General features: G+C 48.3%; 1 protein-coding gene across 1 annotated transcript in view; it reads left to right on the top strand.

Annotated features, from left to right (window-relative positions):
• kidins220a (kinase D-interacting substrate 220a) overlaps nucleotides 1-22,473 on the top strand; it is a 46,213-nt gene that overhangs the window by 2,823 nt on the left and 20,917 nt on the right. Inside the window, 21 exon segments of the mRNA XM_042073175.1 lie at nucleotides 832-988; nucleotides 1,253-1,351; nucleotides 2,226-2,324; nucleotides 3,298-3,396; nucleotides 4,305-4,403; nucleotides 4,591-4,689; nucleotides 4,986-5,183; nucleotides 5,571-5,669; nucleotides 6,014-6,112; nucleotides 6,430-6,528; nucleotides 6,686-6,863; nucleotides 7,207-7,371; nucleotides 8,027-8,206; nucleotides 9,053-9,218; nucleotides 9,488-9,639; nucleotides 10,001-10,287; nucleotides 10,843-10,983; nucleotides 12,946-13,183; nucleotides 14,179-14,303; nucleotides 16,520-16,664; nucleotides 16,977-17,139. Of these exon segments, the coding sequence (XP_041929109.1) occupies nucleotides 857-988; nucleotides 1,253-1,351; nucleotides 2,226-2,324; nucleotides 3,298-3,396; nucleotides 4,305-4,403; nucleotides 4,591-4,689; nucleotides 4,986-5,183; nucleotides 5,571-5,669; nucleotides 6,014-6,112; nucleotides 6,430-6,528; nucleotides 6,686-6,863; nucleotides 7,207-7,371; nucleotides 8,027-8,206; nucleotides 9,053-9,218; nucleotides 9,488-9,639; nucleotides 10,001-10,287; nucleotides 10,843-10,983; nucleotides 12,946-13,183; nucleotides 14,179-14,303; nucleotides 16,520-16,664; nucleotides 16,977-17,139 (3,062 nt within the window). The 5' untranslated portion in view covers nucleotides 832-856.

Genomic DNA, 22,473 nt, shown 5'->3' with positions numbered 1-22,473 from the left:
GACCATTAGGCTAGCCCACAAATGGATTTTAATACCAACAGATACCAGCGTATTTGCCACATTTTCTTGACTTTAAGGAGGAAATTGATTCTGTGGTTGTCTTTGTTTGCTGTTCCTTGATAATGCACAGTCTACTGCACCAATAAAAGCCTAATGAGCCATTATGTGTTGTAGCCCCAACGAGGACTAACTTCATACTCTCCTGTTACAGCTCTCTCTCTCTCACACACACACACACGCACACGCACACACTTTCCTTAGTCGTTATGTTTGCCTCACATGGCCTCAGATTCTAAATCCTGCAAACATTCAAACTTCATTTTCCTCCTGTTCTGCTAAAATACTCTAAGAGGTTTACTGCCCCTGAGTCTCAGAGAAACAACAGACTTGGAAGTGCAGCAACAAATTGCTTGGAAGCTGCACTTCTCTTAGGCTCGTAACTTCAGATTTACTGGGGGGGTGCAAAATAATTGGCTACATTCTGAGCCGAGTCTCAAAATGACTCCTGCTGTAATTGGCCTCTGGCAGGAAAGCCATAATTCTTCATTATTGCGTTGTGTGCGTTCATTTGGCGGGCCAAGACAACAGAGAGCTCAGGCCCGCTCCACTCTGGCGTCTCATGCTCAGCCCCAGATAACTGAAGTAGGTCGGCTACATAATCAGATTCGGGTGGCTTTGTGATGGATGAGTGGGGCATAAGGTTGACCGTAGAGGGACGGTGACGGTTGTAGCAAACGAATGAAAGAAAGGTCATGTCCTTTCGCTTCTGTCTTTTTTCACTCAGTGGCCTGCTCAGCTTTCTCTTGTGCACTTTTTTTTTTTTTTTAACAGGGGCTAGCTTGAAAAAGTGGTCGTCATGGATACCACCACGTCCCTCAAGACGTCTACTCTGGCCATCCAGAGTCTGTTCAGCTTGGTGGAGGAGGAGAACCTACCTGCCATCAAGGCACACCTGGACAAGTTCAGAGAGGTGGACAGCAGAAGTGATGTACGTAAGCAGGAGTTGGGTGTAATCAGCTAAATGACAGGGAACTTACATATGATTGCAGATTTTTAAGAATTTAAACCAAAATGCATCATCTCAAATACCCTGTTGTGAGTTTTTAAACCCAATTAATAAGCTTATCATGGCAATATAGTAATGTAACAAACCTAAAGTTTTGTTAGCCTGTGTTTTAGGACAGTAGATTGATGCAGTGACACAGTAGCACACTGATCTGACCTGTGCGGTGTTCCTCGCTCTTCTTGTTAGCATGGCCAGACTGCCCTGATGGTGGCAGCAGAGCAGGGCAACCTGGAGATCGTACAGGAGCTCATCAGGCGGGGGGCCAACGTTAACCTGGATGATGTGGTATGGCTTACAACTGCACCTCAATATCAAACCTGTACACAATATTGTATACAATAATACACAATCCATATCGAACACCTGATTCATGACACAGCCTTCTTTTATTTTATGGTGGCTCTTAGGTTTAATATCCACTCTAGGTTTTGTAACTGTAAGGCTCTTAGGTATACGAAACTGTTCTGGCAGGAGTTCAGACTAGGACATGCATGACCACAGCAGCCACAAAGATGCGGTCACAAAAGCTGAGGTTGTCAAGAAAGACCACAGAGAAAGACTTTTGTTCCAGAGACTAAGCACAGTTAGTCTTGCAAAAGATTGGCGCAATTATTCACTTGTTTATTCAGATATGATTTGTTTTGGAGTAAAGTGTAGTCATTTCACAGTGTACTGATATTTGTGTGGCACCAAGAGATTTTGTGAGATTTCTGTCCTGTGATCTCATTGTGGTCAGGCACGGTCATCTCTAATTGGCAGGCAGAGGTGCAACCTGGGTAAACAACCGGGTGGAAACCTGCAGAAGCCACGTCAAACACACACAATTACAGCCTTGTAACCAGAGCACTCTTGAGGAGACCAGTCCAGCAGTCTGACTCCTCTGTTATCTTAACTGTTATCTTAGTACTATCAATCTTCAGCTCATCTGTTTTTTTTTTTTCTTTTTCTTTTTTGTTAATTGGATTAAAACAAAATTCCTATCATACCTCAGCATCCATGAGCACTTGGTATGACAAACTGGTAGGTGCAGCAGCCTGGTCTCACACCCTGTAGTGTTGAGCAGTGAGCCCTCAGGTTGGCATTGTCATTGTGGTGTTGGGAGCCCTGGTGTGGTAGTAACTCTTCTGTGTCTTTCTTTCTGTCTGGTGCTCATGAACAGGACTGCTGGACTGCCCTGATATCGGCTGCCAAGGAGGGCCACATCGACGTGGTGAAGGAGCTGTTGACCAACAATGCCAACCTGGAGAACCGAGACATGGTGAGAGCCAACAGGGATGTTCTTCTGGAATATTCTGGACTGCCACAGCATATCACATGTGTAACATGATTCTTGTTTACTGCAATATTTGAACAACTACGCTGAGGTACTAATAGCAGTTGCCGTTTTGGATTTTACACCAGTCTGTTTTCCTGTAGTTGTTTGTTGCTTATTTTAAAGTTATCCTTTTGTCTGTAATGGAATAGTCAGGGGAGAAATGTGTTTTCCTGTTTGATGCCAGCATTGGTTTGATAGATTTTAGATTATTCAACCATTAGCCATGAAACAGATAGGCTGGGCGGATTTGATTTCCCACAATATGATTTCTCCACTTCCGTCCTAATTGAGTTGACTGCTGGCTGGCTGTCTGCAAAGCATTAATCCAGCTCTTACTGTACAGAATTATTCCAAATAGAATTTCTGCTCACAAATGAATTGTGTTGATCGGAGATAGGCAGTGTAGTATGACAATATTCCCTCTGCACCGGATAAACAGAAATATAAAATAATAAAAGAAAAGAATAAAAAATCTCAACATTTCCTGAAGTTTGAATGAGTATTTTAAAGAAGAGCATTGCCAGAACTACAAAGGATGTAAAGTGTGCATGTATGCGGTAATGACTGAGTCTGAGTAGTCCCATTATAGTCATTGTTGGTTAGTCACTTTTGGGGGTGAGGTGTGGTCTCTGTCCTGGTGCCTGTGTGTCGAGCTGTGGTAAAAATAACTGGATTACAGAGAGCACTGGGCCCTCTGCAATTTGAGCATTCATGTGTTTTGGCACCCCCCTCTGAGTCCGGGATGGGCTGGAGGATGATCCAGACAGTGTCACTGGAGCTGCAGAGAGTCATGACAAACATTTATATTGGTGCACTAACGATGTGCTTTAATAGGCCCTGTTGGTTAACATTTAAATATTGTGTGTGTGTGTCTCTGTGTGTCTGTGTGTGTGTGTGTCTGTGTGTGTGTGTGTAGGGAGGCTGGACTGCTCTCATGTGGGCTGCCTATAAGGGTCGGACCGAGGTGGCACGCCTGCTGCTGGAGAGAGGAGCCAACGCCAACATCACCGGTCAGGTACATACGGCCAGCCATGTCCTCTGAATAAGCACCTCTGCTCCACACAAACATTACTCACATCAGCCTCCTCTCATGTCAGTTTAAAACATCTTAGCAGTTAAAAAATAGTTTAAAGTGGTTTATTGGCCAAGCATATTGACCAAATATATACAGGACATAATATATTATATATAGGGCCGCACACAATATGCAGACGATGTACTCATACACAGGAGGCAATATACAAGTAAAATACACAGTGTTTAAGAGGCAAAGCAATGTACGTACTGCACTGTATACTGCATATAGTGTGGTAGTGCAGACAAGAGTATAACACAAGGCTCACAAGAGGCACAAGAGTGTGTGTCAGAGTTGGTGAGTCAGGCCAGCTGTTTACAAGGGTGATGGCATGGGGGGGCTTCTCCGGTGTCTGGAGATTTGGTGCATGGTGTTCTGTAGCGCCTGCCAGAGGGGACGAGTTGAATGAGGTTGTCTCCAGGGTGTGAGAAGTCCTTCTGGATGTTTTCTGCCCCCCTCTTGGTTTGTGACATGCACAGCTGTTAGAGGGTGGGCAGGAGAGTACCAGTGATTCTTTCTGCTGAAGGAAGGTAGAGGTCTAGAAGGCAGTGGTCATTTCATACCTTTTCAGTCGTTTGGACACACTTTGTCCTCAACTAGTCTATTTAAATGAAGCTGCAGATAGATATTCTACTTAATCTGAGATCTTAATTCTACTTAGATCTGAAGCATTTTCCATCTGTGAAAGACTCCTTTTTACTATTTTTTGTACAAATGTGTATAAAATGTCTAAATCTAAAACTGTTTTTAATGACCTTTTAAAGAACCTGTAGAGGAGCGTAAGAGTTTGTCTTTATATATGTGTGTGTGTGTGTGTGTGTGTGTGTGTGTGTGTCTTCTCCGAGCAGTACAGCGTGTACCCCATCATCTGGGCAGCGGGGCGAGGCCATGCTGAGATCGTCCATCTCCTCCTGCAGCACGGGGCCAAAGTCAACTGCTCGGACAAGGTGACCATCCCATCTACCCTCTGGACCACAAACACAGCTTTCACACTTCTCCAAATGAAAATATGTTGATTGGCATTGTGTTTTTAATTCTAATGTTTTGAATGATCTTAAGTGTTGAGTGGCCATTTTGTGTGAACATTTGTGTGCTGTATGTTATGAACTGAATATTTGAACATTTTGTCGTCAGTATGGCACCACCCCTCTGATCTGGGCTGCCAGGAAGGGCCACTATAACTGTGTGACACACCTGCTGAAGAATGGTGCCGATGCTGACCAGGAGGGGGCGGTATGGGCTCTCTCGCTGTCCTTCCTTTATGTCTGTCACTTTTGAAGCACTCAAATATTGTAAAACCTGCAGTATAATGATTGTGTAGTATTTGATATTATTGGTCAAATATTGTTTTACTGAACATTTCAGATCTTTTTTTAATTTATTAAAGTATTTACTTGTTTGTTGAAATGTTGTAGCTTCCAGCAGGTAGGAATGTATCCTCTGTCAGACACAAAAAGCACTTACAGGGTCACCAACTTCACGGCACCCACGTGTGCTGTGAGTCCTAAGCTGTGTTCCCTTCCCCGTAGAACTCCATGACGGCCCTGATCGTGGCGGTGAAGGGCGGCTACACGGAGGTGGTGAAGGAGCTGCTGAAGAGGAACCCCAACGTCAACATGACGGAGAAGGACGGCAACACCGCCCTCATGATCGCAGCCATCGAGGGACACACGGAAATTGTGCAGGATCTGCTGGATGCGGGGACCTATGTCAACATACCAGACAGGGTGAGATGTGTGTGATAAAGATGTGTGTACACACACACACACACACACACACACACACTTAGATGATTTTGATTTAAGACCCTTCTGGAGTTGGAGCCATTTATCACCTCAGTAGACGTAGTGAGAGATGCTGATTTCATAACATGCATACGTACAGACACACACACACAGAAGCACATGCGCACACTCCCTCATGGCCCTGCCTTAGTGCAACACCCTGCAGCTGTGGGACCGTCCTGAGCTGAGCTCCAGATGTTGGATGCCACGCCCCTCACTCTTTGCCCCAGACACTCAATTCTGTTCTCCACACACTTCACTACTACACACTCTCTCACACACACACGCACACTGAATAAGTCGTGTTCACCAGCATCTATTTCTTTCCAGAGTGGGGACACTGTGCTGATTGCAGCGGTCAGAGGAGGCCAAGTGGACATTGTGCGAGCCCTGTTGCACAAATACGCTGACATTGATGTCAGAGGGCAGGTAAAGTGCCGCTCTGTAACTGGTCTGAGATCTGCATGTTAGCCTGATACTGGTACTGGTGTACCAAAGATGCATAGGGATGCAGGTGACTAATACTCCACCATTATCACCTGTTCTGTGACCCTGACAGATCTGTCTTTGAATCTCAATACTGTACCTATCTGTTTATAGACACTGTGCAAATTGTTATATTGCAATGAACTGCTATGTCCGTTAGAAGTGATTTTGTTCTAATGTTTATCTGAGGGTAGAGAGCCAAGCTCTGTTCAAATGCAGCTGTATCTCGGTCTTCCTGTAGTGCTGTAGTGTGTTTTTGTAATGCACTGTTGTGGTTGGGTTTTTAGGATGGCAAGACTGCTCTGTACTGGGCTGTGGAGAAGGGCAATGCCACCATGGTGCGGGACATCCTGCAGTGCAACCCTGACACAGAGGCCTGCACCAAGGTGAGCCTCGCCATCTGCCTACTGCCTGCAGACGCACGCACGCACACACACACACACACACATACATACACACACAGACACACACACACACAAGACCCATAACAACTCTACAGCAAAGACACAACAAGCACAACCACAAACTCTCATAATCAGTGCTGTTTGGAACTATAACAGCCCATGCAGTCGTAGGACATACTTACCATAACCCTACAGTCCCTCTATAGTCAGTAGACTATATATACACACACACACACACACACACACACACACACACACACACACACACACAACTTACAGCAATGTCCCCTTATTACCAGGATGCGGAGACTCCCCTGATCAAGGCCACTAAGATGAGGAACATTGAGATTGTGGAGCATCTCCTGGACAAAGGAGCTAGAGTCTCTGCTGTGGATAAGGTAAGATGCTCAGAAAAGCACAGCTCTCAAAGAGCCTGGCATTCTGTCACACGTCTGTGTATTTCACCAGACCCTCCTAGATTTTGAACCATTCACAGTAAGCAATTAGCCTCAGTGTGTTGGGAGATGAATTGAACTGTGTGTCTCCTCCAATCAGAAAGGAGACACTGCTCTCCACATAGCCATAAGGGGGCGGAGCAGGAAGTTAGCGGAGCTCTTGCTGCGGAACCCAAAAGATGGCCGCCTTCTCTACCGGCCCAACAAGGAGGGCGAGACCCCGTACAACATCGACTGCACCCACCAGAAGAGCATCCTCACACAGATCTTTGGCGCCAGTGAGTAGCTTGTACCATCTACACCAGTGCATGGGGCTCTGGCACAGTAACAGCATCAGATGGATATCTTTATTGCTATGTAGAAAATGCATAATTCATTTCCAGTCATATCTTCCATACTGTTATGCACTTGAAGTTGAGGATGAGCTTTAGATTCATTTGAAATGAGCGTGCTTTATTTAATCAAAAGCATCAAAGTCTATTCTATTTTCGTACATATGAATTTCTATTCTGTCCAGTACTATTCTGTCTGACCACAGTAAGGTTTACAGGCAGAGCTTATGACTAGCCATCCCTCTTTGTGTCTGTGGTCATCACCCTGTCCTCACCCTTTGTCTCCCAGAGCACCTGTCCCCCTCCGAGGCAGACGGGGACATGTTGGGCTATGACCTGTACAGCAGCGCCCTGGCCGACATCCTGAGCGAGCCCACCATGCAGCCGCCCATCTGCGTGGGCCTCTACGCCCAGTGGGGCAGCGGCAAGTCCTTCCTGCTCAAGAAACTGGAGGGTAAGGCCTGGGAAACGGTGTCTGTGTGTGTGTGTGTGTGTGTGTTTTAGCCATCTACCGCCCCCCCCCTCTCTTTTTTTCTTTCTCTCTCTCTCTCTCCCCCCCCCCCCCCCCCCCCCCCACCCTTTCTATCTGCCTTAACTCTGTCATTCACTCTGAGAGGGGGTTTGATATGCCGAGTGTCCTAACATCCCCTCAGGCACACACAGAAAGGCAAAATAGTGGACCTCATTACCATGCCGTCCTTTGTGAATCACTATTTGATCCATTTTTAAACGTGCCACTATTATAAAATAGTTTTTAAAGTTGAACACATCAAAGATATGCTCCAGACACTTTCAAGATAATGAAACTTCACCAGAGTAGTGTCTATTTGAAGGCAATAAAAAGATGAGATGAGGCTGCCCACTGAAGGAGCCCTTCAGACATCCTCCACACAGCGTCTGGACTTCCACCAGCCTCGATTATCTCATTCCTTCTCCACATCTTTCCCCATTGATGTCTCTCTCTCTCTCTCTCTCTCTCTCTCTCTCCTCTCTCTCTCTCTCTCTCTCTCTCTCTCTCTCTCTCTCTCTCTCTCTCTCTCTCTCTCTCTCTCTCTCTCTCTCTCTCTCTTCCCCCCCCCCCCCCCATTGATGTCTCTCTGTGTCCACAGATGAGATGAAGACATTTGCTGGGCAGCAGGTGCGGCCCTTGTTCCAGTTCTCCTGGCTGGTGGTCATCCTCACGCTGCTGCTGTGCGGATCGGTGGCCTTCATTCTGGGCTTCACCGTGGACCCACGCCTGGCCATCGCCGTCTCCCTCAGCCTGATGGCTCTCCTCTACATCTTCTTTGGTAAGACTGCCCGGTCAAAATGGTCTCTTATGGGGCTGCTGTGGTGCAAGAGGCTGCAGCGTGCCTACCACATTCAGGTCCATGTGCCAAAGTGCCTTTGCTTTAAAAAAAAATAAAATAAAAAAATACTTGAAGAAATTGTCACTTCCATGATCAAGCGTCCATGATTTATCATTTTTGATGGTCCTCACACTAAAAAACAAGGTCCTAACTGATCATTGGGGTTTGGTTAATGCTTTTCTACTCTTAGTGTACCTTAAACAGTTCATGCTCATCTTTAGTTGACATGTAACTGATCAATGTGGTCTAGTTGCATTACATATTCTACTCACTAGAGGGCAGAACTGCACCAGAGCTGTAATCAGTGGTAATCATGCTTCCTCAGAAGAGTCTCTAGAAATGTCTCTTGTAAAAGGATGTGTGTTTTACACTCCCATTTATCTGCAGTATTGTCTCTCAGCATGTTGGGTGATGCATGCATGGCATGTATGTATGTTAGGGGTGTAAAGGTACACGTATTCGTACCGAACCATTTAGGTACAGGGTGTTAGGTTCAATACAGATTCATACTGAATGTACCAAAAGTAGGCTTTTTTGCTTGCGATATTTGTTTCAAATTGGAGTTCCCACACAAACATATTAAGTAGTGGACCATATGTCAGTTTAGTCAATAAACGTCAAAACACATTTGACCCCTTTTCAAAATGGTATTTCCATTGCGCATCAAAAATATTGTCAGTGAATTTTATGCTAGTAGTACCTACAGGCTTACTGTACCGACAATTAACCGAACTGTGACCTCAAAACCGAGGTACACACTGAACTGTGTGTGTGTGTGTGTTTTAGTGGTGGTGTACTTTGGCAGCCGGCGCGAGGGGGAGAACTGGAACTGGGCCTGGGTGGTGAGCACCGGGCTGGCTCGCCACATCGGCTACATGGAGCTCCTGCTCAAGCTGATGTTCGTCAACCCGCCAGAGCTGCCTGAGCAGACCACACGTGCCCTGCCTGTCAGGTAGACTCCAATACACGGACATGCACAACCTGCACCATGACTAACATTTCTAGGTGTACACACAACTTGCATCCTGTCTGTACCATATCCATACTTTGCACACACAAACACACATGTATATATTATGCTTTCATTCCTCCACATTAATCTCATTATCATAACATCTCAGAACTAAGCAACAAGTCAACATCAGTTTTTGTAACATATTGTACCTCAGTCTTTCTTAGTGACATGAAATCATTGCTGCTGTTGTTTGGTGCCTGGGTCAGGTTCCTGTTCACAGACTACAACCGCCTGTCCAGCGTGGGCGGCGAGACATCCATGGCAGAGATGATCGCCACGCTGTCTGATGCTTGCGAGAGGGAGTTTGGCTTCATGGCCACCAGACTCTTCAGAGTGTTCAAGAACAATGAGACACAAGGTACTATGAGCACAAGTCAAGTGTGTGGGTGTCAAGCTGTTGTCAGCATTATAAGTAGAATTCCAAAAAAAAGGTGAAACGCATATGCTAACGACTAAAAATATCACTCTTGAAAGAGACATCAGACACTTATGCACTTTTCTTTCTCAAATTCAAGTCCAAGCAGGTGCAGTTAGTACAAAATAACCCCACCTACAATGTGGCCAGTTAGCCCAGGAATTTTGTTCTGGGCCTAGAGTTCCTGATGCGTTTTCCTCTATAGGCCATGTAGCAAAAGCACCAGGTTTGGCCCACAATGTAAACAGGGCTCATGACGCCCTCAATAACGCCCCCCCCCCCCCCCCCCCCCTTCTTCTCGCAGCCAAGAAGTGGAAGAAGACGTGCTGCGTGCCGTCGTTCGTGCTGTTCGCTTTGACGCTGGGCTGCCTGGTGACTGGCCTGGCGCTGCTGGCCATCTTCCGGGCCGACTGGAAGAACGTGACGGTCACCAGCGTGCTGGTGGCCATGGCCAGCGTGGTGGGCCTGGCCGTGCTGCTCAACTGCCGCACCTGGTGGCAGGTGGCCGACTCGGTGCTGCACTCGCAACGCAAGCGCCTGCACAGCGCCGCCAACAGCATGCACAAGCTCAAGAGCGAGGGCTTCATGAAGGTGAGGAGCTCATGTCGGTCTCACACACACACACACACACATACACAAGCGACTGCACAGCACCGCCACCAGCATGCACAAGCTTAAGAGCGCGCTCAGACACGGTGTATACACATATGTGAGAATCTTCCGTTGAAACACTATACATGGATATGTGAGCATAAATGTAAGCATAAATTCAGGAGAAAGTCATATTATTGGGAGCAGAACAGTACTTATACACACATACAAATACATATGCACATATTTACATACCTATACATTGTACATGCTTTTGTGTAGAGGTTGAAGGGTTTTATGAAGGGGCAGCTATACTACTAATAATCACACATGCACCACTGTGTTCACATATGCATGTATTAAATGACATTAAGACAAATGTACGGTACACTCACACGTGCACACGATCAAATGCTACAAGTTTGCAAACAATGACTGTCTAACTTTCATGAAGGAAGGTGCACACACATGCATACAGATGCGTTTGGAAGCTCAGGTGGGTAGTAGGTTGGGTGGGTTAGTGGTTCATGTTTTGTGATGTGCTGTGTTTGACAGGTGCTGAAGTGTGAGGTGGAGCTCATGGCCAAGATGGCCAAGGCCATTGATGGCTTCACCCAGAACCAGACCCGCCTGGTGGTCATCATCGATGGCCTGGACTCCTGCGAGCAGGACAAAGTGCTACTGATGCTGGACACGGTACGAAGTGTGCGTGTGCGTGTGCGTGTGCGTGTGCGTGTGTGTGTGTGTGTGTAGATGTTGATGTACCAGAGAGAGATGAACATATATTTGCTTGTTTATAGCTACGTATTTGCTCATTGGCTCTTTTTGGCATCGTTTCCCAACCTAATGCCCCCAACTCTGTTTTCACCACTGTCGCTGGTGCAGATAATGGGAGAGAAAACAGGCTCAAGTATATAGATATTTATTCAGCTAAACATATCAGTGTAATCCTATTAAACACAAGCTGGGTCTGCTTATTTGCTCCGATTCAGCAGGAAATGATGTTTCTGTGCTGGGATGGGAAGGGGGGGGGGGGAGGGCATGTACACCCGCAGCAGCTCCACAAATCACTTACCTCCCATTCCTTATCACCAAGGGGCTTAATGGAGTTAGCCACGTGTGAAAAAAAGTCCCTCCCGATACAAAACGGCCAGACAAGAAGCACATTGATTACGCATCTCAAAGGGCTTGCTTCAGGGCACAAAGAACATACAGTAGCTATCAGAGTACCCCACACACACACACACACACACACACACACACACCACCCCACTCCCTTTCCTACCAGCCAAGCCTCCTCCAGAAAGTTCAAATTCCGTCTTCTTTCTCCCCCCAAGCCAGAGTAATAGAATTTCCTTGAGCCAAATGTTATTATTTAGGACCATAATCCCTAGGAGTTGGCAGCTCACTGTGTGCAAATGAAATCTTCAGACTTTGGGGGGGGGGGGGGGGGTGGAGTGGGCATGCCAGCGAGTGCTCGTGAAGGCATCCTTTGTAGGAGCAATTAGTCATGTCCTTCTTAAATTCTGAGCTTTTTGTCTCCGTTTTTGATAGGAATTACGAAAATTGAATCTCCCCGCAAACCAAACATTTTTCCACTTGTTTAGCACCGGGAGTTTCGATAAGAGGCGGAATGTAAGGCAGAGGGCAGAAACACATGAAAGCAGGAGAATAGGATGAAAGGATGCAGGTGGGTGGTTGGGGTGGCTTGGCATGGTGGGTAAAAAAAAAAAGAAAGTGGAGGTATAACCAAATTACGCCCACGACGACTGCAGCGCGAGCGGGCATTTGGCTGCGGACAGCGCTGTGCTGTTCTCAGAGACAGTGAGCTGTTAAGAGACAAATCAGTGTCCTGTGACAAGGAGACCAGCACACCATCCCCGCTGGTTGGAAAGTCCCGGCAAGTGTGTGCGGAACTTAATGCAGCAGATGACCCCAACTCGCATAACACTGAAGGAGCTCACGCAACCAACACAAGCACCCATGCCTCTGTAATTCTCTACAGTGAAGAAACACTTAGACGGCTGGACCTTCCTGCGGTCATTGCGTAACCACGTAGATTACATCTGGGGTAGTTCATCCACCGGCCTCTTCTGTATCAGACGAATCTAGTCATCGGCAGCAGTTGACCTTGGTTAAGAAGTTAAATGGTTTGATGAATGAGGTTCAACTGATGACTCAGTCTGACATGATTTTCGATATCTTCGATATATCCTTGTTCTGTTCAGCTACAGCAAGGTATTTTGCAAAACTGCACGTGATCGCTACACTGAATGCAGGGCTCAAATGAGGCTATGATGAGCTGTTGAAGGATGCGTGTTTGTCATGACTCTCATAGTGTTCTAGAGCACATGGAAGATTTACGGTTTACGTTGATGCTGTATAATGAGGTGACCATGTTTAGTTCAGTCCAGCTCCTTCTGTCACCCTGTCAATGGCTCTCCATTAAATTTGAAAGCATTTTGTGTATCATTTATTTTGTTCACCCTGATCAGTGCTAAAGTAAGATTTTGTGTTTGAAAAAGATTGGATGAAATGAGATGTCACGTTTCTATCTTATGGGATGTAATGAAAGTATCTAACCTGCTGTGGCATATAAAGGCTTATGGTGGTGTCCCTGATTGGCCCCGTGCTCCTGTACTTCCTCTCCCACTCCAGGTGAGGGTGCTGTTCTCCAAGGGCCCCTTCATCTCCATCTTTGCTAGCGACCCGCACATCATCATCAAGGCCATCAACCAGAACCTAAATAGTGTACTGCGCGACTCCAACATCAACGGGCACGACTACATGCGCAACATCGTGCACCTGCCCGTCTTCCTGAACAGCCGCGGCATCAACACCGCCAGGAAGATCTGCATGGCCGCGCCGACCAACGGAGACATGGCCAACGCAGATGGTACGCTCCCCTCCACAAGGTCTCACCCATACTGAGATCACTTGTGAATTACATTCTGTGTCTCAGATTGCGTACTTCCATCAGTACGCTATAATGCAGTGCACTGTGTGCTTACTTGTGGAGTGTGTACATTTCAACACCAACTCCGCGCACTTAACGGAATGACGATCGCAATGTTTAAAGTTTGAAAATGCTCCCTCCTCTTCCACCATGTAGCCAAGAGGACGAAAAAGTGTCCACCGTTCCACACTCAACATTTTCAGTGTTATGAGTGCACCATCCGGGGACTAGCAGGGCACTTCGTGTAGTCTGAATTTTCAATGTGAATGTACTCATGCCCTGAAATTAGGTATTGTAAGTGCAGAAGTACGCCATCTGACGTACGACACAGCCAGAGATTCCGTGTGAAAGGTGAAAGTCCTTTATTCTAACGAGAGGCTGCTGGTTCAACAGCCAAATCATCAAATGGCTGGAGTAGTTTGTGACATGGTCTGAACTGAGCTTTTAACACACTAGCTGGACCGCTTGAGGAACATGAAGAGAAGCTGAATTTAAACAGAACTGCAATTATATTCTGATGACAAAGTGTACCTTTTAAATGTGGTTCCATCTCTTGTCAACTACAGTGACTTGCATTAATCTGTTAGTGCTTTGTGCAGCTGAGCTGAAACTCTCTGCCAAAGGAGCATGTTAGAGAAATGAATCTCTATCATGGCCTGGAGCCTTGGTCAATATAAAAGAGGCTTTGGAATCTCCTAATGACAAGCATGGCTTCACATGTACTGCAGATTGATGGCTCTGTTTTTCATTTTTTTATTGTCTGTTGTTCTAGTCTCTCATATGGTCAATAAAATACAAGGTCTTACCCCTTCCATGAGGAACTAGCTCAGAGCTGATCTCCAGGGTTCTTGGGACGTCGTATGTAACTTTCTGGAGAGGGTTCTTAGTAAGTGTGTTTCCAGTGTGCTCATGTCTTTTTCTGTGTTCCTCCACAGTCTGGCATGAGGAGATGGACAGGAAGAACAGTCTGGGTCAAGATCAAGCCAAGATGGGCAGCCGGACAGCACTGAACCGCAAGGGGAGGTACTCCCAGATCCCCACACCACCCTTCGCCACCAGGGTAGGTACTCCCAAACCCCCACACCACCCTCCTCCACCAGGGTAGGTACTCCCAAACCCTCACCCATTCTTTGGGCATAGCATGCCCACCACACAGCTGGTCCTAGACGGAGGACTTTGTGTGTGTGTGTGTGTCAACATCTGTATTCCTCCAGTCTGTACAGTACACTGCTGTGTGTGTGTGTGTGTGTGTGTGTCTGAGGCTGGCTTGGTGGAGCGAGGCTCTGTCGCCGAGGAGCGGCTGTAATTGATTTAATGTCTGTTTATCCTTCCTGCTGCGCTGCCATTGCCTAATGACAGGGTGTAGCTGCAGTGGGTCTCGGTGACAAAACGCTGGCACTGGAGAAGCTCGCGGGAGGCTAAGTGGTTTTGCCCCCCCCCCCCCCCCAAACCCCTCTCCACCCCCACCCCCCCGCAAAGGACTGTTTGTTTGTGTTGCTGATTTATCTGCCTCCTTATGTGGCCCTCTTTTGGGGGGTAGATGCTAAGACACTCTTGTTTGCGTCTTGTTTGCGTTTTGTTTTCTGGTTCTCACTAGTCCTCTGTTGGCGCCTGGCGGTCATTTGCCGATGGTTACCGCGGCCGCCATTCTCGCGCTGCCTCGTCTGTTGTTTGTGAAGATCAATTTGCATACAATGCTCCAAATGTCTTAGTAAAGACTCCATTTGCTGGAAATGAGATGAGGCTTTCTTTTACCACATCGCGCTGCAGAAGCCTGGGCTAGGCTTCTCCACCCAAAGCATTCCAGTGAAATCATACACTCTGGAGAATTAAAAACAGCTTTCGAACCAGTGGTCTTACTGGAACTTACCATGTCATTGTTTTTTGCCTTCCGCCCCAACACACAATTGCCAGAAGCCCCAGTCACATACAGGGTGCTAATGAACTACCCTCAACTACCCCTCTTCCTTAATTGACATCTTGTTCTGGGCACCAATGCACGCAACGGGAGCGGTCTTCGGATTTCTCTCCAGACGATGAAAGCAGGGGCCACCCTTGTGTGGAGCCGGCTCTCACTTTCTTAGTGACTGTACGCTCCCCCAGAGCCATGCGGTCACAAGGCAGGCATTAGGGGGAGTTCACAGGCAGCCTGGTGCCCTGCCGTGGTGTGGGGGTGGGGGTGGGGGGTCTTGTGATCCAGCTCACTTTTACTGTCCCTGCGTCGTGTTCGAAGCTCGACCGTTCTTGGCACCCATTCCGCACACGTGCTGCTCACATGGGCCTCCCGGCGAAGGGGTCACCTTCAAGGAAGAGGAGTGAAGGGCTCGCTAATGACGAGGCAGTTGCTGGACGTCCGTAAAACAAAAGCGATACTGTGGCATGCTTGGACGGAAGGCCCTTCTGCAGGGGCGTAATTTGAACACGGTAACAGGCGGAGGCTGTTTAGATCTCATTTGCAGCGCTTCAGCTTTAACTCAACACCCCGCAAGTGTTCCAGAGCCTGCGTTATTAAGCAGTGTTGGGAAATGTGAAGGTCGGAGTTGAGTGCTTAACGGCGTCAGGCTTCACTGGTCCAATCGGGAAGTCTGGAAGCCAGGGAATGTGCGTTGTCACCGCCAGAGGTGTTCGAGTCCTAGCCAGGACTTTCTCCGAGACTGCAGACTGTGTGTGTGTGGTGTGTGTGTGTGTGTGTGTGTGTGTGTGTGAAGGCCTTGGACATTCCCCCAGCAATGTCTCTCTCTCTCTCTCCCTATGCACACTCCGTAGGTCATCTGGTCAGCTAATTGGTCAGTAAAAGAGAGCTTGTGTGTGAGGGAGTGATGGGAACAGGGGGCCCGGGGTCGAGCCTGGTAACAGGAAGTGGAAGCGAGTCACAGAGGTCACACAGCGGACCACCACTCCACCCTCTGCCCATCACATGGGTCACGGGTGGCCGTGTCACAAGACGGTTTGTGAACGCTTCCGCCAAATGTCACGAGAAAAAGCTGGTATCCAGCATTTTTGGAAAATATTAGGGTGCCTTATAAGTTTGGAGAATTAGATGTCGTTTTTACTGTTCAAACTGATTATAGCATAAAAAAATGCAGTTCAAGATAATTGGTTTATAAGAATTTCCTTTGAAACAAAAAGCTGGCACACACCATTAACACAGCCTGTTCCCTATTCCCCACAATTACCTGGAGGATTGTGATAAGCAAGTCCTTTGGTTCCTCTTATCTTTATCCTTCCCAGCGAGAACATTGTTTTAAACTGTGTGTGTGTGTGTGTGTGTTATAGGACACATACCGCAGGAGACAGATGCATCGCTCCCTCACACGTCAGCTGTCCTTCGACCTGACCAAGCTGCTGGTAACTGAGGACTGGTTCAGTGACATCAGCCCTCAGACCATGAGAAGACTTCTCAACATTGTATCAGTCACAGGTACCTAATGGCAGCCATTTTGTGTCTAACCACACCAGTTTCACCCCAGACAATTAGCTTTGGCTTCATGGTAGACTTACTAAGGTTGATATAACATCATCTGCAGAGGACCTTAGCCTGGCCTTGAGGGATTTTTATCATCACATCCTGCTTTTCCCGGCTGATTATGTTTGACCTTTCTTGGCATGAGATATGACTTTGTTGTCTGTCTCAGTGCCTGATTAAAACAATTAACACCGGCATGGAAGGTCCTTGTAGACTAGTTGAAGAAACCACTGACCTTAACTTTGTTCGCTGGTCCATGATGAACAGGACGTCTCTTGAGGGCCAATCAGATCGTGTTCAACTGGGACCGGCTGGCGTCATGGATCAACCTGACTGAGGAGTGGCCCTACCGCACGTCCTGGCTCATCCTGTTCCTGGAGGAAACCGACGGCGTGTTGGACCAGGTCACACTCAAGACCATCTATGAAAGGTCAGTGGTGACATGCAAATACACATAGTGTGTACACACACACGCACACACACACACACACACACACACACACACACGCGCACACCCCACACACACACACACGCGCGCGCACACGCACACACCGTACCTTACCATGCAGGGTTAAAATACAGGTGTATGGAAAGACCAAAGTGCAATGACTGCATTAACACTGCTGGTAGTTACACTGAACACACACACACACACACACACACACACACACACACACACACACACACACACACACACAAAGTCAGATCAGATCATGTGTATGTTGCTCCACAACCCAGAATGGCTTTTCAGTGTATTGTACAACACCAACAACAGTGCATTCTCTCACATACAGTAACCACATAAAGTACTTTTCAAATAAACATACACACCCATACACACAAACCCATCAGGAAGCCCAATGACAACCATAGTGGAGAACTCCCTGGTTCTTGGTAAGCATTATGTGTACATGTCACATCAGTTTCCACCCTGTCAGTCCATTACCCCATGACTGTTTACTACAGGCTTTGCCTAATGGCTGTGACCGAAAACAAGTCAGTAGCACAACCAAGTAGGCTGGAATGTTAGGGTTATTACATGACTAACCCTCTCAAACAAACACATGCGAAGAGCCTCAGCTCCTGTAGGTGGCAGTAGATCCCCTCCATCTCGCCCGTCCCTTGACCAGTCCTGTGCTGCGGTCCTGCGTCTTCGCCCCGCAGCCGTGTTCAGCAGCAGCCCGCGTGTGGTTACACACACACCTCTGGCTTGTGGTGGTCTGAAATGGCACAGCCACACAGCCAGGATTGATCGGGCTCTCGTCCGTGTTTCTGCTCTCCTGCGCTACATTATTGATGCTCCATTTACCCACCATGCATCTGCCTCTCCTAGCACCTTGTTGCTGTCGCCTCCTCCTCTCCTCCTCTTCTCCTCTCCTCCTCTCCTCACTCCAGTGATGTGGGTCCCTGCCTCAGTGGCTGATTTATGATTTGTTTATTTGTTGGAGCTGGTGTGAGATTCCTCGGGGATTATCGGCCCCGCTCTTGATACATGAGTCATCGGGGTCCTCTTGGCTGGAGTCAGAAAGGCTGTGTTTGAACTGGGAAGTATGGGAATAGCGTGGGTACCACACGTGTGTGTGTGTGTGTGTGTGTGTGTGCGAGAGAGAGTTGCATATGTGTTATATAATTGTCGAGTGCCTACATGTTGGAAAACACACTGTGTTTTATGTGTGTGTATGCATATAGTTGATTATTAATATGCATGTCATGTGTTTGTACTGATAGTGTGTGGGGTCATGATGGAGTGTTTAAATGTGTGTTCATGCGTGTAGGCTTTGTGTGTGTGTGTGTTCATGCATGTAGGCTTGTGTGTGTGTGTGTGTGTGTGTGTAGTGTTTATGTGAGTGTATGTCTTGTGTGTTTTTGTATATGTGTTTTTGTATTTGTTGCTGTGTCTTTTCTCATGATTGTGTGAGTGGGTTCCTCATGCGTGTGTGTGTGTGTGTGTGTGTGTGTGGCAGACAGGGCCATAGGGGGGCGTGTGGTGTGTGTGTGTGTGTGTGTCTGTGAGTGTGTTCCTCATGCATGTAAGTGTGTGTGTGGCAGGCAGGGCCATAGGGGTGTGTGTGTGTGTGTGTGTGTCAGGCAGACAGGCCCACCGGGGCGCGTGTGTGTGTGTGTGTGAGTGAGTGTTCCTCATGCATGTGAGTGTGTATGTGGCAGACAGGGCCATGGGGGCACGAGTTGCTGTGCATGAGCATTTGGCCTTTAAAGGTTGCTCTCTGTCACACCACAGCAGCGTGAAGGAGCAAGAGAAAGGGAGAGAGAGAGAGAGAGAGAGAGAGCCACCCCCAGCCCCTGAGGCCTGGACACTGTCATGGCTACTTTGTGTCACAGGCCAGGCTCCCCCAGGGCCACCTCGCCCCCACTGCCCGCTCTGCTCTTGTTCTTCTTCTCTACCTTTATTCTCTCTATCTCTCTTGCTCTGTTGCACACTGCACACTGTCTCTTACCTGATAGTCAGTCAGTGTCTGTCTTCTCTTCGTTTGTCTCATCACTGTCTCTCATCTCTCCATCCTCCTCTCTCTCTCTCTCTCTCTCTCTCTCTCTCTCTCTCTCTCTCTCTGTACCTGTCTCTCTATCTCGCTGTCCTTTTAGCTGTGCCCTTTAGCGCTCGGCTTCACCCGCCTGCCTATCGTCCCAGGAGACGCCCCCCCTCCCCCATTCTCCGTCACGATTTCATCTTGTGTTTCATCTCCGGAGGACGGGTCAGCGAGTGGTGTTAAGGCCAGTCAAGCCTTTCCTGTCCCCTCTTTGTCATTCCCTCTCCACTTTAGGGAGGGAGGGAGGGAGGGAGGGAGGGGGGGGGGGGGGGGGGGGCGAACCTCGGACACTTCAAAGCCTTTGATATCTGCTGAGATCTGTAGCGATACGTCTGTAGTGGATCTCTCGCCTGCACTACTCTATTAAGTCTTTTTTTTCTCTTTATATATTTGTCGGCGTTGGTCATCTGAGCAGCGCTTGCCCGTTTCAGCCGCGAGCGAGTCTGAGTCACGGCAGCGCAGGGCTCCAGCCGAAGGGCTGATGTGCTCCTGAGGAGTGAGCACAGAGCAGACGTCACCCCGCAGGGATGGGAAGCAAGGACACCTGGCCTGGAAACAGCCCACGCACACACACACACACACACACACACACACACACACACACTCAAATATGTAAACACGCTCACTTCCTCATTAACATACCCTCAAAGCTAGACATATGCTCAAATACACTGACTCACACTCACAAACATTCACATGCACACACGCTTACAACGCTCTCTTTCTCTCTCTCTCTCCCTCTCCCTCTCTTCCCACCCTCTTGGTGGCCTTGCTGTGAGTCCCATGACCCAGGCGGCTGTGGGAGATTGATGGGCCGCTCACACACAGGCTGCTTTATGCTGGGGCTGTAGTGGCGGCGGGCGGTCGTGGTGGTGGCGGTGGCACGGCCTGGAGCAGGGACACGTCAGTGCCCGCGGCCGCCGAGACTGAGTCAGCCCCCCTCGCAGGTCAGCCGGCACACTGACTCAGCCTCAACCCCCCCCCCTCCACCTCCCTCTCCCCATAGGTCAGCTGTCTCAGGGAATATCAGTCAAGAACGCACTCAACCCTGGCCCTGGTATCCACAGTGGCCTGGCAGAAGAAGGAGGAAGAGTGAGGGAGGGAGGGCGCTTCACTGGGTTTTAGAATGTCTTTTGCTCTCTTTCAGCCCACATTGTGGGATTCTGCGTTTTGTTTCTGTCGTTCTGTGTTTCTGGAACGTCTGGTTTTCCCCTCTTACTGTCTCTAGCTATCTCTTGCTTTAGCAGTGGTAATGAGAGGGGTGTGTGTGTGTGTGTGTGTGTGTGTGTGTGTCTGGCTTGGTCTTGGGTGAAGACTGTCCCCATGCTGGAGGGTGATGGTAGTGTGCTGTTTGAGGAGTGTGTGTAGTGTGTATGTGTTGGTGTGTGGGGGGTGGGGGGAGCTCTTGGCCACTAGTAGTCAGCAGATGTTTGCGTCATGACTGTCATCGATGTTGTTAATCTGTGTGAAGGAAGCCTGACGTGTGTATACGCTTGGCCAGCGTCATTGCTGCTGCGGGGGTGTTGAGAGGATGCTGGACCTGCTGTTGGCTAGACACCGTCCATATGAGTAACCAACAGCACAGCATAGAAAAGGAGTAAAAGCCTGTGTTCCTTTCCCCCCGACTCCACCGATGCCAACCGTGGACCACTAGATCCTCTTTTCCTTACTGAAAGAACCCAGTCCTCATGTGCTTATTTCTGCACTTCTCATCTGAAGATTAACTCAAAAGTCCAATCCAGAGAAAGTAGGAGAAAAGTTCACCTCATTTTAATCATCCGCAGAATGTGCCCTAAGCTGCTAATAACATCAGCCTCTTAATAATTTCACAATGATTAACAGTGAGCCTGAGAAGCCATTGTGTGTGTGACTGTGTGCATGTGTGTGTTCATCTGGTGTGTGATTGTGTGAGCGTGTGTGTGTGACTGTGTGTGTGACTGTGTGCGGGTGTGTGTTCATCTGGTGTGCGTGCATGTGTGTGTGTGTGTGTGTGTCTGTGTGTGTGTGTGTGTGTGTGTGTGTGCGCGTATGTGTGCGTGTGTTCATCTGGTGTGTGTGGGGTGCACGTTAACATTGAGCACAAAGGTGGCAGTGTCCTCCGTTGACAGGGCGGCCCAGTCCTTACTAACACGCTCCACCCCTCCTCTTCTTAATCATCATCTTCATCATCTTCCTCCTCCTCTTCCTCCTCCTTCTCCGCAGTGGGAAGTGAGATGACAAATCACTTGTCAGTAGCCACGCCAGTCTTGCCCAAGCGCCCTGAGCTCTGAATGCACTTAGACAAATTAAAACCAAAACAAACAGCGTGTGTTCGTCCGACCGACTCTGTATTTATGGATCAAGGCTGCTAACGGCAACAAGCAAATAAAACAAGAACTTCAATAAAACAAAATGTGGATGCATCGACCGGGTTGTATTTCCCCACTTTCCTTCATTTCACTTCTGCATTCGGCGCTCGTTTTTCTCACGTCTATTTAGTTTGAGCGTTTGTTTTCCTTTTGGTTTTGTTTAAAGAACCACCTCCATGTGAAAATGTCTCAATCAATCTCCTGCTCCGGAAAAAAACAACAAGTCGTGACTAGCATCTCGTGGTTATCGCTCTTAAAAAAAAAAAAAAGATGGGGAGAGCTAGAGAGAAAAAAGAGCCTAAGAATATCTCCGTTGAGCTCTACTTTGAGAGTGGACTGGTCAGACTGGGGTAGCAGGCGGCGGAAGGCCATAAGCAGAGCACATTAGCAGGCCGAGCGGGCAGGAGAGGAGCCGAAGAGGGCGGCGGGGGGGGGGGGGGGGGGGGGTGCGAGGGCAGATTTCTGGCTGCTGGCGGCTGTGATCCGTGGGTAAGTTTCGAGTGGAGTCAGGTCCCCGGGGAGGTTATTTCGGGTGCCCGCGCTCCGCTTTTAGCGTGCAGGAGTGGCGCGGCCTGCCGAGCCAGTGCTGCTCGGGCATCTGGTGCCCCGGCCGGTGCCAGCGCCCAGCCTGGCCAAAACCTGCACCAGAGCACCGCTAACACCTCACACACACACACACAGACACACAACAACACACCAACACACAGATAAACACACTCTCACCAACAAACACATACTACACAACCCAACTACTACACATACAAAAGCTGAAGTGTGTGCAGTCACAAGCGCGCACACACACACACACACACACCATATTCCACTCCAGCAGGACCCACTTTAATTAATTAGATAGAGGGCGAGAGAGGG

The sequence above is a fragment of the Alosa sapidissima genome, chromosome 19 (genome assembly GCF_018492685.1).
Source record: "Alosa sapidissima isolate fAloSap1 chromosome 19, fAloSap1.pri, whole genome shotgun sequence".
In the NCBI taxonomy this organism is placed as follows: Eukaryota; Metazoa; Chordata; class Actinopteri; order Clupeiformes; family Clupeidae; genus Alosa; species Alosa sapidissima.
This window is presented reverse-complemented; position numbering and strand designations above follow the sequence as displayed.